Raw genomic sequence first — 16,923 nt, 5'->3', positions numbered from 1 at the left:
TTCTGAAGGGAAAAATGGTTCCTTTCTGTAGTGCTGTCCATCTGTGCTTGCATGGCTTTTTCCTTTTTGTACTAAGCAAATCCTCATTGCTGCCTCAGTCTAACACCAGGTGCAGCTCTCAAATATTTACAGTACATCAGAACAGCGCCTAGCACAAGAAAACGCCAAACAGGATCATAGTTACAGAAAGCTTCGCATCTGAAAGATCTATTTATGCAGAGAACTGGTCTGCCTACAACAGTGCAGCTCTCAGCATTTTTCAACAAGAATAATTTAAGGCATCCAGCCTTTTCCTACAGGATTTAGACAAAGGAGAAAAGCAGAAAGAAAAACTTCAAAGAGTTATGCACTTTCTTTACTGGCAGTACTGCCAGGCTGACACAGAATAGAGAGGCTGTGCTCATTAATGAAATATGACTGTGTTTGGAAGATGAGGCCTTCAATTTTAAAACTGTTAACGCAAGACAACAGTACATGCAAAGGACTGAATTCAAGTATTTTAAATATATTTTCAAAGACTCTCTGGGAAAAACACCTTAATACATGTCACTCACCTGAAAAGACATTGGGAAATGCCTCTGTAGAAGCCTGAACCCCTGAGGACTTTCTTGAATGAGTCAAAGGCACTCTTTCCGTTTGAAATTTTTCTCTAAACCCCTTGTGCTCCAAGTAGCCTGCAGAGCCCACCTTCTGCGTTATCTCACATTTGTGATTAGATACTTCTTCTGTCCAGTCTGCTGAACGACTAAATAAACCTGCCAAACTAGCAGACCTCTGCTTCTTGATTGAGACTTTTTCTTTTTTGTGGAAGGACTCCTGCCTCCTTGTAAAAAGCGGGCTCTGGGATGGGGAGGGAGAAGGTGAGTGGTTGGGAGAACTCAGTTGTCTAGTTGTGGTTTTGATGTAACAAGGATTAATTAGATAGGGCTTAAAGCATCGGGAACCGAGCATCGGACTGCCTGCTGTCTCCTCGGAAGACAAAATGCCATTTTTCATTTCTGTGGATAAACCATTATGCAGGTCCACTTGACTGGCTGACAGAGTGTGTTTCCCTTCCTGAGTCTCAGCAGCATGATCACGGCCTGCATCTGAAATATCATCCTCTGTTACCGAGTCCTGCAAATCAACAGCCTGCACTTCAGCAATTTTAGTCTCAGCATCTGCTACCAAGGTTGAAAAACATCGTGTGGAGCTGTATGAGAGAGACCCGTTTTCTACTGCAGTTCTATTTACATCATCTTCTAGTTCACTAGCTACGGCATCCACTCCGGCAACGAGCTGTTCCTGTTCCTCAATCAATAGCTTACGTTCTTGTGTTTCAAATAAGCCGTTACCAGGAGAGCCTGTGCCATTTACCACTTCTTTCAGTTCACGTTCAGTTGCACAGGAGACAGGAATGTTTTCTGCAGTTTCAGATAACGCTGGAAAAGCCCCCTCAGTGTCTGGGCTCCTCTCTTTGTCAGTGGTAGTTACTGAAAGAAACCGTTCAAAATCTAAGGGGGCTGCTTGCGAATTAGCCATGTGTCGGCCCATTGTTTTGGTGACAAGGTCCTCAGTTCCAATGTTAATTGCCCCCTGCTGCTGCTGCTGCAGTCTAATAGCTTGCTGGATATCAGAAAGCAAATCCTCTTGTTCTGTGGCTGAATGGAAACTGTATATATCCGTATCAGAGCCAGAGCTGGTCCTTTGTCCATCCTGTGTCTCCACAGCAGCTGGGATAGTTTCATTTCTGATTTCAAAATGTTCAACATCTGTGTCTGAGAGACCCCCTTCATCTGCAGAGATGCTTATATCTGGAGTTTTGGTAACAATTGAATGAGTACTGTCCAGCTCTCCAGCCTGCAAGGCCTGGCTTTCCAAAACATCCTCCCGTGAACTACTATTTCCATCTTTAGCCTTGGACAGATTTTTTCTGATCCTCAGATTTGAAAACACCGAGGCCCTCGAGTCCGACTTACCCTTCTTCTTACCGGATTCACTTCCTTTTGCATGCTTCCCCAGTCCCCTTCTGCTTCCCGATACCTTCTTTGTGCCATCTGTATCCTTGGGCCCAGAGGCATCCTCTCCTCCTTCATGCACATCACCTGTGTTTTTCTTTAGCTTCCCATCTTGATTCCCCATGATTTTTCGCAGTGCAACACCTTCAGCAATCAAGCCATGCTCCCGGATTTCATTCCTTTGGCCTGCCGGCGAGATCCCCTCTAGCGATCCAGGTTTGTTTTCAAGCGGTGGTGATGCAAGTGAAGCAAATGCTTGCTGTGCCTCTCTCCCATCTGCTAGAGCTGCCTTTTTGCATAATGTGCTGCTTGCATTGGGCTCCGCTGGGACATGCTCAGTACAGCACTGAGAGCTGCAGACAGCTCCTTCCAATGGCTGCTGCTCTAGGAGCCGCCCGCTCTCCAGGCTGCTGCACTCTTGCTTCTTCAGGAAGGATTCTGTGAAAAGTATTTCCTTTATAAAAGTCACTTCTTTTTCCACGGTTTTTATTGCCTGCATTGCAAGTTCAGCTCGTCACCAAATCATTTATAATTTCAGGACTTCAATGGTCAAGTTCCTGGAAGGAAGGGGGGGGGGGGGGGGAGGAGAAAAAGTTAAAACAAGGTACTTTAATTACTCCGCCATTGTTCAAATGAATAAACTAACAACTTTGGAAAGAGAAATATTATGATTATTTAATAGTTTATAAGGTGCTTAAGCATATGCTACTTTGACAGATTACACAGTCCCTCTGATGATTTACATGTTTACTTTTTAAAGGCTACCAAAACATGATACATAGTTTTACAAGGAGAGTGACTCAAAGTAGATAGAAGAGAGATAATAAATAAAAAGTTTTTTCCACAGTATTAAAGACTTGCACTTAAAATTCACCTCATTATGGTAATTACACTATAAAAAACCTCCCACAATTTGTATTCTGAGAAGGCAGATATACTATTATTCCCAGGAGAATCAATTCATCAATATTAAAACACACCACCATTGTTTTCGCTAATAAGAACATCTGGCATGAAACAAGACAAAACAAACAAGAAAAATAGCACTATTCAAATGCTACTAAGGAAAAAGGATACAGTAAAGCATTCTTCTATTTCACCTTATATATTTAATGATTTATTTAAACACTGCCACTTGCTAACTCTTTTGGAAGCTTGTGCAACAGCTTTAATCAATTGCTGCTTCTCCTCCATTTTTGGTTTAGATGTATAAGCATCCGTATCTCAAATACATTGCCTGAACTTCCAGACAGATATTCCCTTCTACCTTTAAAATTTAGATTTTAAATAGCTGGAATAGAAACAAAAGGACATAAGAATGCCAAATTGCCAAGTTGGATCTGTTCAGTATCTTGGTTCAGCTGAAGCCAAGAAGTAATTAGATAGATTTCTGTTTATGATTTATCTCTAAACTGCCTGGTCTCTTAGGTTCAGTTTCTGCAAAAGACTTTATGTATTCCTCACACCTCTGAGCTTCTTTATTAGCAATTTCCCTTTCATTAGAGATTGCTTAAAACAATACATCATTCCAGGGAAATGCATCCTATTGATTTACGTAACTCTTAGTTTTGGTATCATTCTCTTCAGAGGTTTCACTTGCTTTCTTCTGCCTTAATACATATTAAAGAAGAAGAAAAAGAATATAATTAAAACTTAAGAAAATATGCAGGCACTCCCCCCCACACACATACAGAGGGTTTTTTTTTTTCCAGGGATGCTAAATACCTTTACAAATTTGGGCTGTAGTCATTGTTAAACAATTGCTGTTAATTCAGTTTGGAAAGAGCAGCACTGCCAATAATACATGCAAGTAAATTGTTTTGAACTATCATAATTTTTTCCTTGTGCTTTTTGGTCACTTATTGCTCTGATGTAAGCCCTGTCCTGAGGGGCTTGTGGCTCAGGCACCAGAAGCCTTCTTTCTACAAGAACTCAAATGTGGTAAGCGGATCAGATGACTTTGTGCACTCAGTAGGGTTTTTTCAGTTTTCACTTACCTAATGAAGTGGGGTTTTTTTTCCATTTTTAGCACTCAGCATTCATAAATGCACTAGCAAGGGCTAATATAGCAAAACCTGCAAGAGCACATTAAATGATTTTGCTTTTTGACTTCATTCCTCCTTTTGCTTTCTGTTATCTTACTTAGTTTCTAATTTGTTGCAGTATTTTACCTTTTACAGAATTATAACATATTTGCAAAAGGCTTTTGAAAGCTCAGGTAACTTCAGTCCATCTGAAGATACACAGTAAGAATTACTTAAGGCACAGTTTCAGGGATCCACAGTAGAAGAATACTACCTTGATGGGTATTTTCACTGACTAGAATTGACAAGGCTCCAACCCTTGATTACAACTGTAGTTTTTGTAGCTTCCAATCCCATTTAAAACTCTTCTCCCACTAAAACTTGCCAGAAACTAACATAGTGTAGAAGTAACATAAAGATATTGTGGACTGAATGTGTAAGAGAAATGTAGCATTAATGGGATTTTTTTAAACATTCCTTTTCCTTCTCTGTAAGCTTGCATTACAAAGTCAACACACTTCCATTACAACTAAGGATAATTAACCAGCAGTAATTGCAATGCAAATTTCACTGCAAAACCAAGCCATTGACAGAGCTGGGGTTAGAAAACAGTCAAGTTAAAGACTAGTCTTCATTTTTTATTAGAACCTAGAAACTTACAATGGTTTAAACCATTATATCTGCACTATTTCCAAGAAGTTTTCATACAGCACATCCTGATGAGTAAGTTCTTAAAAAAAAAAAAAACCAACATAAACTTAAAGCCATAGATATTACCTGAGTTTAAATACATGACACTAAAAATTATTCAGTTTTTTCAATCTGCAGCTGTAATCCTAAAAGCAAAAGAACTGTAAGGAAAAAAAAGCCAAACCAGTTCCTAGCTAGTCCTTCTGAATGTGGTATCCTAACCATCATGGATTCCAAACAGGATTTCTGATCTATATGGAGAAAGAGCATCACCAAAATGGGTATACTTACGTATGTAAACAGAGGTATGCATGTGAACATCAAAGAATTTGCTCTGATTATTCCACATAAGGCACAGAAAATACATTAAAAAAAATAAAAAAGGAGGGTGGGGGCAGAACACAAATCACTCCAAAGTGGCAGTGATAGGTACAACTCTCAATCAGTATTTGCAAGAAAGTACAACAGGTTAACATTAGCCCAACATAAAAACAAATGTTAATACTTTGGTATTTGTTTATTCTCAGGAGTCTTTTAGCTTCTGAAGAAAAACATATTATTAAAAGTCAGCAAGAAACCAGAATGTTTTGGCATTGGTATAAGCTACATTTTAAAAGCTAAGAATATATTCAGCAGTCTACACCAAAAAAGAAACTTTCAACAGAAAATAAATGGGGAAAAGAGGGTGATTTAGAAATGAAATATCCTTCTTCAACACCTAAGAGTAATTATAACTCATTCTTAGCTTGCCATAGATTGTCAACAACCAGCCAAGGCTAGTCCTTGAGCCTGCCTGCCTCATTTAATATTTGCCAGTGGTCAGTAAAAACGCCAAGGGGTGGGATGGCGGGCACAGGCCCCAGATCCCCCTCACCTCTCATTCTCCTCCACAGCTCAGGAGATGCAAACAGCAACACAGAGAAGGGAGTCAAAACTTACAACTCAAGATGCATTGTCCTCACGCTCCCAGAGACTTCCACGTTAACGTATTCCTGTTAGAAAAGTAAGCCCCTGTTACAAGATTGTGATTATTTTCAAGAAGGCAGTTACTATTTACTGCAGCCTCCTTGCAAAGGTGGTGAGATCCCCAAGCGGTGCCTGCCTGCCTGCCCGCCCGCCCTGCTGGGAGGGGAAGGGCTGCCTGCAAGCAGGGATTGCCCACACCTGGGTACAGGACTGGGGCTCCTGGAGCACAGCCAAGGCAGAGCACTTCCCCCGGGCGGGACTAGCACCATGGCGGGAGCCTTCCCCTCAAATTCCTCACAGAAAGGCTGGGCAATCAGTTGATATCCAAAAAACCAGGTGTTTTGGGCCTGTTGCAAACACAGGTTGCCTGAGTGGAGAGAGGCATGCCTAGGGGAGCCTGCCCTGAGGACACACAGCTTTCTGGGGGTGGATGAGTTTTCACTATGATTTATTTACTGTGATATTTCATTCTGCTCTCAGTGGTAGTCGTTGGGCAAGTCCCTATAGGAAGAAGATAATGCCCCATTACTGCTGCTGGCAGGCACAGTGCTGTCACAGGCTGTGCCTGCCATGGGCCAAGCCTTTGGGGCTGGGTTAGGCTTCACCAGTACAATCCCAGGGAAGGGTTCCCGGGGAAGGAGTGCCAGAGACATACAAGGTGCCCAGAACAGCACTGTGGTGGTACCACTGTGGCTACCAACACAGAAGCGCCATCACTGCTGTGCAGTAAAGGTGGGGGGGTGAAGCAAATGCGCCCCCAGGATGAGCTGTGCCTTACACCCTGCACATACCCCCATACCGCCCTGCATGGTGACTGAGGGCAGGCTCTGTACCTGTGCTCACGACCAGGTCTTCCAGGAGCCCAAAGCGGCTGGCCAGGCTATGTCTGTGTATATATGGGCTCTGTACCCCCCTTCCCTGCTGGGGAGACTTAGTGGCTGGGGTGGGGGAGGCTGCTGCTGCAGCCCAGGGTAGGTGCTTTCCTGTGAGTAAGCCACAACATGGCAGCCCAGAGTGGAGGCCTCCTGGAGAAGGCGGAACCTCGTTCTCCACAGCTGCAAGCAAGACCTGGGCTGCCACTGGCAGACCCTCTGCCTCACCTCCATACAGAGGAGGGCTGAGGGTGGGGTGGCAGCAGTGTGAGAGCCGCAGGACTGTACTGCAGGGCCCAGGTGCCATGGCAGTGCTCTGGGAGCTGGATCCGCTCTCCCCAGCACCATGGCTCCTCTGGCCTCCCTTCGCCCCAACCCTGAAGGGAGAGGGCTACTGCTTGGAGAGGGAGAGTAGGGACAGCTATGGGGACCCTCCCTTCTGCCATGCACACCTGGCAGAAATTTATTTTTTAATTAGTGGCTCAATGTGCACAGGTTTGGGTTGAAGATAAAGGCACATAGATTAACAGAATTATTTTAAAATACTCTGGTGTCACATTACTGACTGGGATAGGGTAATGCAGACAGTATGAAGAAAGATTTGCTCAAGCAGACCAGGATATTCCAAGCTATCTATATGTTACTACAGCTTGCATTTTCATAAGCAAGCAGAGAGCTCCTTCTCATTCAGTTCAGCTCTGGAGCCCCTGCTGTCCTGTGGCAGCGGGAAGCCTCCCCTGGCTGCACACTGAGCATGCTGGAAAAGTTATCTCCCCAGAAGGCATCAACTACCATTAAATAGTCCCTTATACTGCCAAAGCTGTGCTCTGAGCAGTTGAAAATTGTTTCCCACCCCCACCTCCTATTGGGAGAATTGTCTTTTATGACTTGACAAGCTCTAGCAGACTCACTTCCCCTCTCTGACTGGCAAGGGCCAAATCAGGAGATCAGAAAACATAACGTGGATTAAGAGACCATAGTGGCTAGGGATGAAGTTGGTCCTGTCATTGCCTTATTTAGTTTCTAGTGGATATGAGACTCTGCTTTTTTTTTTAATACTCATCTAAGCAGTATGAAATCATGCCTCATGCATTGTATTTATATTAAGTTGTGGTGATCCAGCTAATGAGAAATCTGTTCTACCTATTGAAACCAAGCAATGATCCTAGGTGAGTGTTTGGCTTGTCCAGGAGCTTTTATTGAGTGCGTGAGAAAATGATGACAAGGATTTTCAAATGCCTGCTACATAGTGCTGAACTTTCTCCCACATAATTTCTAGCTTGTGAGAACTAACGTTTAAAATAAACTTATCTGAAGAAGCAGGTTCTCCAGCAATGCAATGTTTGCCAACTACTATGCTGCAGAATACCCACTGGTTAGGAGCCAACATCTTTGTGAAGCGTTTAACCTCCTGGATTTCTCACCTAAATGCAATAATACATTTATACATTGTGAAACAGAGCTTTTTTGTTTAAAAATATGATCAGCTCAACATAGCAAAATCCATACACATTCCAGCAAGCCATTTTATTGGTTTCCCCTAACATTTCCATATTCTTACTGCTGCTTTACTGTAAAATATACTTTTCAGTTTAAAAGCTATACAGAACCTTTCATGGTTACTTATATAGGAAGAGTTGGCTGAACAGCCGCACACAAAACCCTGCCAGCATTCCAGAGATGTATGCATTGCAGGTCAGGGTCAGGTCACAGAAAGAGTCGGAAAATCCAGGCCTCTGCAGATACTACAGCTGGGGACTCCTGCATTTGGACCACAAGATGCTACGCTAGTATTGTAACCAAACCTGAACAATAGGAAGTGTGAAGGTTTCTTTTATTCCCTATCACAGACTGAAAAGTGAGGTATCTTGTGGCACAGCTCCCACTTTCCTTGCACAAAATTCATTTCAGACAAATTTTATTTAAAATGCAGATAGCCAGCAGTTGCTTGGTAAAATATGCTAAGCAAATTCAATGCAACAGTGTAAGCTGCAGCATGAAGAAAATAATTAGTAAAATAGCTGCTGACCAGACTATCAAAGAAGTGCAGATAAGACAGTTTCTACCATTTGAACCACTGTGAAGTACAGTCAAACATCAGAGTAAGAGTAAGTTATAAATTTTATTTTCTAAGGGAGTGAAATTTATACAATAAAAGTGTTTCTTCAGACCTCATAATAGCTTTTGAACACAGTAGGAAACGTCGACCAAGCTTTTAAGATGAAGTTCATTAAACCCCTGCAAAATTCACGCACATACAGAATCAGTATTTGGGCGGGGGGGGGGGGAAGATGAGCAGAACTATGTCAGTCAATCAAACGGGATTCATATAGTTTAGGAATACCCACCCAAGCGAGCATTTCACAGGGAAAAATGAGAGCAGAAGAGATTTATTGTACTAGAGGACAGAGAAAGGAACAAAGAATACAAATCTGTAGGAAACTGGGCCTCCTCATTTTCATTCCTTAGAGAAGAACATATTCTGTTAAATCAAGCAGAAAATTACGTATTGTCTTTTTGGTTTTCTTGGACAACTCCCAGAGTACTTAATGACAGGGTTGAAAAATGTGGACTTCGATCGTATTAGTGGACCTTCTTGCCTGCAGAGAGCCCAAAATGCCATGAAACAATGGCAGATTTTTGAGCCTAGTCCTTTTCTGTAGGAGACAAGAGATTAACTTAAGTACATAGGGCTCTAATTTTGTCTTTTTTTACCGCAACAAGTATCTACTAGTCTGAAGGAAAAGATGACAAAGATCAACTTTTTCCTAAGGTTCTCTCCATTTTTAAAGAGTCCAGTGACATGGTTTGTTTTTAAAAATATATGGAGACAAAAAATCATCATTTTTTACCCTTTTCTTTTAGGCATCAGCTCCTGTTCTGCTGCAGACATACGCACACCCAGAGTCTGGGTCAAATAAAAAAGAAAGCCATTGATCCGCTTTCAGTTCTTTTTAAAACAGCAAGCATCCTCCTATCAATTGCCATGAATATGTTCCCCCTAGAGAGAACAACCCTGGGGCAAGCTCACTTTGTAAACCACCTGGAGAAGTTTACGAAATGAGATGGTTTTGAAGATAAGGCAATATTTTTGTACAAATTTTTTGCAATGCCTCAACTACATTTAGTTTTTAGAATGTATTTTTTATAGTATTTCCATAATCAGATTTGGGATTAAACAAATCCAACCTGATAAGATAGGGAAGAAAATCTCTTTCCTGTCCTTTGGTTTACTTCAGAATAGAACATTAGCAAGGTGAACACTACTTATACTAATGAACAAATGTGAATGCCCCCATCTGTTTGAGAGTTCATAGGATGAAGGCTTTTGCAGCTGAAGTGAGTTAAGTGCACTGAAACCAGCATCCAATGCAGTGTAAGATAAGCACTAAGAAGCCAAAAGAAGAAAAGAGCTCTGAGAAAACCAAAGGCAGGCAGAAGTATCACATATAACATTAATGTCTTATGGTTTTACTTCCTCTTACTCTGATCCTCTGCTGTTGTCACATGATGATTGGCAAGAGTCATCCATACGGGGGTTCCTAACTGCTATCTTCAGATTTCTGCCTTTATCTCCACACTACAGCTCAAACTGAAATTGCTATAGCAATTATAACAATTCAAGTTCATGCCTTAAGTAGAGATTGAGGGAAGCTACTGCAGAGAATTATCTAGATAGATGCACTCTCTATCATATATACTGCTAAGAGCTGCTGATGCACAGGGATTAGTGTTCACTTCAAGGAATGGTTGGTTGAGTTGTGGCCCCTCTTCAGTAAAATCTTTGCCTTCTCTATACATATGTAGCTTTAGCTGGGCCAATACTTTTGTTTCAGAGCTTAATATATTTTCATAATAGAGGAGAGACCAGGGAAGTGAGAGGAATTTATGAAAGGTGATTCAGGGCCTTGAGATCTATTCTTTCTGGGGTTCTTATGTAGAAAAAAGGCTAGCTGTAGAACATTTTGGTTCACCTAAGTTTAATTTTCTGATCTGAATAGTTTTTAGAGAATACTAGTTCTTTCCACTAAGTTCCCATGTAAAGGGCATAAGCAGAGCAGCTTTATGAATACCCCTCAAGTACGCCAGAATTGGATATTGGTTTTGGTGCAGTTAATTTGATCTGTATTTGCCTGTTAACTCTGCAGTGCAGTAAAGAAGCTGGCTTGGAGGACAGCAGTAGTTAATCAGCCACAGCGTCACAGGATTTCAGCTGGGCTACAAATCCACCTAAATATACTACTTGCTAATGTCCAAGCAGTCCTGGCTGCCTGACTAGGCTGAACTAGCTCAGGTAGGACTTATCTACACTAAGACAGGTGCAACTATTTAAAGTGGGCTCAATCCATAATTTATGTTTTATGTCCTTGGCTGGGCCTTAGCATGAAGGACCCAAAGCTTAATTAGAATCCTTACTGGTTTTATAGCTAAAATGGCTTTCCTTTTGTCAGCTGAATAGTTATCATAATAAGCCAAGTTCTCATGCTGATTGTCTTTATATAGCAAATACATTGCAGATGAACAGCTGGCAATCTATTTGACTAGAGTAAGACAAAAGAATCATGGTGCAGCTGAATAACCCAGATGCCCAGATAAAGGTCAGGAAATTCAATTAGGATGATGATGTTTTTGAATCAAAAGGATTATGCCATGCATAGAGGCCACCATTGAGCTACAGCTTTTGTAGGGCTAAATACATAGGGCAACTAGCGTGATCCAGTTTGGGAATGAAAAGTCCCTCCCATGAGCAAAGGCAAGTTAAAATTTTGCCAGATCACTGTTTCTGCTCACCATACCCATTCCCAATCTCATATTCTCATGCATTTCTTCCTCAATTTCATCATTTTCATCTGACCAAGTATCTAATATCAGCTGTCCTACTGAATTTCTTGTCCTGAGCAACTCTGTTTTGACTTCATCCCCACCACTTTATCCAAGAACTTTTTGTGTGAAGTCTCATCTTGTTGCATGATTTCTCCAAGAATGTCTCAATATGGTGGGTGACCTGCCCCGGCTACAAAATGGCATCTCTTCTCCTGTAATTATTTATCCTCATTCATTTCTTTGTCTGAAATTGTTGATCACTTCAAAGACCGACATTAGTTTGCCAGTTTCTAACGCACCTTCCCTTGCAGTGCCATTTCTTCCTTCTGCTGACCGTCACCATTCTTTCCTATATGCGTTACGTGTTCTATCCTTAAATGGTGTATCACCACATCACTCTCTTTTAATCTTTTAATCCAAGATCTTCTTCACTGTACCTAGATTCACATCTGTGGCTATGATGGAAGGAGTTACTTCCATCTCTTAGTAGATAGCCAGTAATGAGTGGACGAAACATTGCTTTCTTCCACTCAGTACTGTGGGTAAGGAGTACAATGAAAATCTCTCACAGGTTTACATCTCAGATATTATCATTGCTTTTACTTTTCCCTCCCCTATCCTGGCTCTCAGTTAACTTTATTAAACGTTAATGCCCATGTCTTTCAAATATTGTCAAGACATGAATGACTATATAGAGGACATTCTCTATTCACCATCTATTTTACCTGTAATTCTTATACAATTTCCTTTAGCTTTATGCAGCAGATTAGATTTCTTTCACCTTTGTGGGAACCCTGACTTGGGTTCCAGTCTTCTTCTGGGTCACAATCCAAACAGAGCTGATCAGAAACAGAAAGGAAAGAATTAAATATTTGCCTCCCTATCTTTTTATAGAGAGTTTCCACTGAGAAAACATGTAGAAAAGAGATTAAGAACAATTATGTTACTACTACAAGCTTCAGTTCTGAGAAAGAATGGCAAATGATGTGGAGAGTTATAATTCAGACAATGCTTGCATCACATCTCAAGGTCTTAACTTCTCCTAAAACATTTTAGTTTAAAATGTCACAGCCTAGAGTGCTTTAGGAAATTAGTTATGGAACCTGAAGTAATACCAAAGCATTGATTTATGCAACTGTTGGCAAGAAAACTTTCCAGAAAATGTTTTATTATGCTGTCCCCACCCTTGCCAATGGCATCAAATTAAGAGCTTACATAAAATTATTTTGAAAATAGAGTCCTTCCTAACATCCAAGCTGGTCAGCCTCACTCATCAAATGACATGAGATATACCATTCCTATTTCACTTATGTTCAGGGAATACGTTCAAGTAAACAAGATTGAAATGCTCAGCAGCAGTCCTAAATTTAACTTAGTGAGGTTTTGTGTGAACTGTCAATATAGCAGCTCATCTTTTTGTATATGTGTAAGATAAGAAGGATGAATTATACCCTAAGAGGGGTTATCTTTATTTTTTTACATAAGGTACTCAGCACTGAGGAAAAAATACCACCTGGGGGCAAAAGATTATTCAATTAACAAAATTCTCCTGGTCTTTTCTGATCCAGCTTAGTCTTACCTGGAGTGTCATTAGAGGAAGTGTTTTCTTTACTAAAGTAGGATTAGGCTACTTTAGTGTAGCCTAAAGAGAAAAAAAAGCCATGAAAAGACTTATGACTTTTAAACAGGGTATTCACATTGTCATGTGACACTATTTATTTGCCTTTGTGCCAGAAATCTTACCAATATCCACAGATACTGAAATATTTCAGGATATATCATCTTTAAAAATAAAAAATCGGGATTTGGACTGATGGTACATCTGGTTCAGCATCATGCCTCTAACAGTGGTCCGTACAATGTTGCAGGAAACACCTTAGAGGTAAGCAATGGGTAATTTTATTCTTCAAGTCTATCATCCAGGGTACTGTATATCCTTAGACAAGGTGGGTTTGTTTGTTTGTTTTAAATGAGTCTTACAAATCCAATCTTGTGTTGTAACTCAGGATGTTCTGGCTATCATGTTAGCTGCATTTTGTACTCATTGACACGTCAGTCAAAGCTGGGACCAGCTGTACTGAACACTAAGCAAAACACTACAAGCGTACTATTCCTACCCCAGAAAGCTTACAGTCTAAGTAGACTCACGTGGATAACCTCATTAACTCAATTACATTTGTTCACTTCCCCCTGCCTTTCACTGCTTTTGGTTTTGCACCGCAGTGCAGTGAAGAGGCATTTGATGGACAAATATCAGCAGCCTTCCAGAAATTATGAACTCAAGGAAGATTCCTGATGTGGAAAGGATAGACATCCTGGCTTAGTAAAATTAAGCGATCATTTCATGTGTACAGCACCACACGAGTAAGTGTAAAGGTGGGAAAGGAAAGAGTACTAATTCTGTCAGCACTTCAAAGCAAAGGGCAATAAGCTACTGAAAGGCTCAGGACAGTACAGAGCATATGCGTCACTGACATGGGATGAATATGACATGAAAAGCTCAATCACAATGTAGTGTTATAAGGAAGTCAAGGAAGGTAAAGGAAGAATTTGAGAAGGAAAATTGAAGACAGATGGGAGATCAATCTTTTCTGTAATACATCAAAAGGGAGCATTGCCCTGAACTCTCTGGTTCTTGGGTGGCTCAACTGTGGGCCTAGACATTAACCTCATGCTTTCATTTCATCCAAATACACCAGACCACAGGCACTGAAGGAACAAAGAACACCTTTGCTGCCTCACAGATACCGTAGTGCTGGATTTTTCCTACCCTATTGCAGGAACACATAGTTATTCATGTTGACGTACTAAGCTTTATTTTCAACCCTTACTGTTACCATTGCTGCTTTTGTGGCAAGATGCTGTAGCCAATGTGAGTATGCAAAAGTGAAGGCAACTCTTGTCACAGGATCCGTATTTACATTAAGCCCTAATCTAGATCAGGATCTCACTGTGCACTAAGCACTCTGTAAGCATAGCAGAAGACAAGGTTTGGGAAGTTTGGTTGGTGGCTTTTTTAAAAATTAATTTTTATTTTTCTGGGGCATAGGAAGATTACAGATGAAGCAGGAGTGAGCAATATTAGAAAACACTTATTTTCATCTTGTTGGATGAGTATCTTGCATCAGTCTAAGAAGAAAGGAGGAAAACGTTTGACAGAATATATGCAAGACAGTTCATCCTGTTTTTTTCTGTTCCACTGAATTTATTGTTATTTACTCCCATTATAGACTATTCATGATGCTATTGTTTTACTTCCAGCATCACGTCAATATCTGATTAGTCACCAATAAGCTTCTTCTATCCCTTTTAACTCAGTATTAATCTAAAATACCTCAAGTGCCATAACAGGGTTCTAAGCAGTCTAATATTTCTGTGTGAAATTTTGCAGTGTTGGCAGCCTGACATTTCTCCCTCTGATGTGAACGTCCAGCTGTGTCCCAGAGAAGAAGTAAGTTGGCTTTGCACTAAACCACAGTTCTCAAAGTTGTCCATACAGGCAGGAATAAGTCAATTGGAAATAGCTTTGAATAAACATCTGTTTAGTAGTATGCAGGATCTAAGATTTTTCTGAAAATAGAAGTCAAACAATTTTCATATATATATAATTTTTTAAATATATATTTTTAATTAAACTCCTGTAGTCCTTGGCAAAATTACAGTTCCTTAAACTGGCATCAGCCCAAATCATTTATTAATAAATGCTGCTTTTATTGCCAAGTAAAGCCCTAACTGCATGAAAGATTTCAGAGAGACCTTAAAGCAAAACCCACACAAAAGTCATCTTTATTTATAAATATATGTGTACCTTGACACAGCTTTCTTGCTCCTGCATTTCAGGTCTGCTCCAGCTGTGTCCTAGTACCTGTGATACTCCAGTTGGTATACTTGAAATTAATAGATCCTGCCTGCTGATTTCTGAGGAAGGCATACAGAGAAAAGACAGAAATACCTTGTTCATGACCTAGAAAACTATTCCTTCCTCAAATATTAACATGTAGTATAGCTTATATTTCAAAGAGAAATAAAATGTCAAGTTACTTAAAAATTCCTTTAATTATAGTGTCTGCTGTGAGCTATTCATATTCTTTGTTGATTATGTTTCATTCTACAGTGCAGAGAAGAAAGTCTTGAAATATTTGTAATGAGTATATGTAAAGGCAGCTTTAGAGAATATAACATTAAACTCTCGATTAAAAATATAGCCTGTGTGTAAACTGCTGTGCTACAGAGTAGAATGTTGAAGAAATAGTCATAAAATTCTGATGGAAAAGATAGTAAAGACTCAGGCTGTTACAAGAAGCAGAGAAACCTCCAGATCAGAATGTAATGATTAAAGTATGGAGAGAAATTCCTTCAATGCAATGAAATAGAGTTTTCTTATGTTCAGATGTGAAGACATCATCACATGTTAAATTACCATCAGTAAGGATTAAAATTTTGAACATGTAAACATTTGTTGACTTCAGATGGAATAAAGAATTTTCTTCTTATGCTGCAAAATGAAAAAAAAAAAAATTATCCAGGTCAGGGAGGGGGGTGTGTAGATTTGCAAACTGCCTGCAAAAATCATTGTATGTGTTCAGTTTGGGGTTTTTGTTTTGTTCGGGTTAAGTTTTTTTTAAGTTGTCATTTGATGACTAAGATTGAGATACACTTCAGACATTACGTAGACATGAAGAATTTCAAGAACTGGAATTGATTACGAGACTATTTCAGAGCTATCTAAAATAAGTTATTGCTACTTAAATGTCTTTTTTTACCTAGCACATCTCAATTTTTGTTTTATAGAACCAATTGTCTAACAACCACACAGAAGTGCATTCAACCTCACTTTCTTCTGTTAAAACAATTTCTCAGGAAAACCTCAAATACAAGATGCTTCTGCATTCTTGAGCACAACTGCTTTCTACAAGCACAGATGTAACTGGACTATGTGGCATTAGTTATCTCAAGAGTTTGTGGCTTTTGCACATATTTCAAACTGTTTCTGCTGCTAGAAGAAATATCCACAGAAACTGGGTTTATACTGTTACCTCATTTATCATCCCAAACCAGATAAAATGGGTCTGATGTACTGAGCCACCTACTTGGTTGGTTATTTTTAAGCACTAAGGGTATAGCTTCTTGTCTTTCATAAGATTACCCACCCGACATCTCTAGACAACTTATAACTTTGTATCAATTAACAGTGATAAGGATCCAGCTTAGGGAAATCAGTTACAGATCGTGCAAGATTGAACATGAGCTGCTGCAACACCTCATTATCTGCTATTTATTTAACACACTCCTCATGTTTTTCTTGGAGGATTTGTGTTTAGATCAAAGTCCGCATCCAGCATAGATAGGGTGAGTACAAATTGTTTGACACTACACCAAGGCTATTTTGGAAACATGATTTAAGCCTCCTTTGTCAAATTGATTGAGCACCTATTTTTCTTAGTTTACCCCTACCATGTACCCTCTTGAGGGTGTGCAGGAAAGAAAGAACTTTTGTGATGAAAGGAAAAAACCAATCCATCCATTCAAGCAGGTAGCCTGGGTCCCATG

General features: G+C 40.2%; 1 protein-coding gene across 3 annotated transcripts in view; it reads right to left on the bottom strand.

The window, feature by feature from the left end:
* Positions 1–2,355, bottom strand: part of FMN2 (formin 2) — a 161,666-nt gene extending 159,311 nt beyond the window's left edge. For all 3 annotated transcript variants that reach the window (XM_054822144.1, XM_054822145.1, XM_054822146.1), the window contains exon 1: positions 555–2,355. In XM_054822144.1, the coding sequence (XP_054678119.1) occupies positions 555–2,121 (1,567 nt within the window). In that variant the 5' untranslated portion in view covers positions 2,122–2,355. The remainder of the gene's footprint in view (positions 1–554) is intronic.
* Between the last annotated feature and the right edge of the window lie 14,568 nt (positions 2,356–16,923).

The sequence above is a fragment of the Grus americana genome, chromosome 3 (genome assembly GCF_028858705.1).
Source record: "Grus americana isolate bGruAme1 chromosome 3, bGruAme1.mat, whole genome shotgun sequence".
NCBI classification, from domain to species: Eukaryota; Metazoa; Chordata; class Aves; order Gruiformes; family Gruidae; genus Grus; species Grus americana.
The sequence above is the reverse complement of the archived record's forward strand: the minus strand, read 5'-3'. Positions and strand labels throughout refer to the sequence as shown.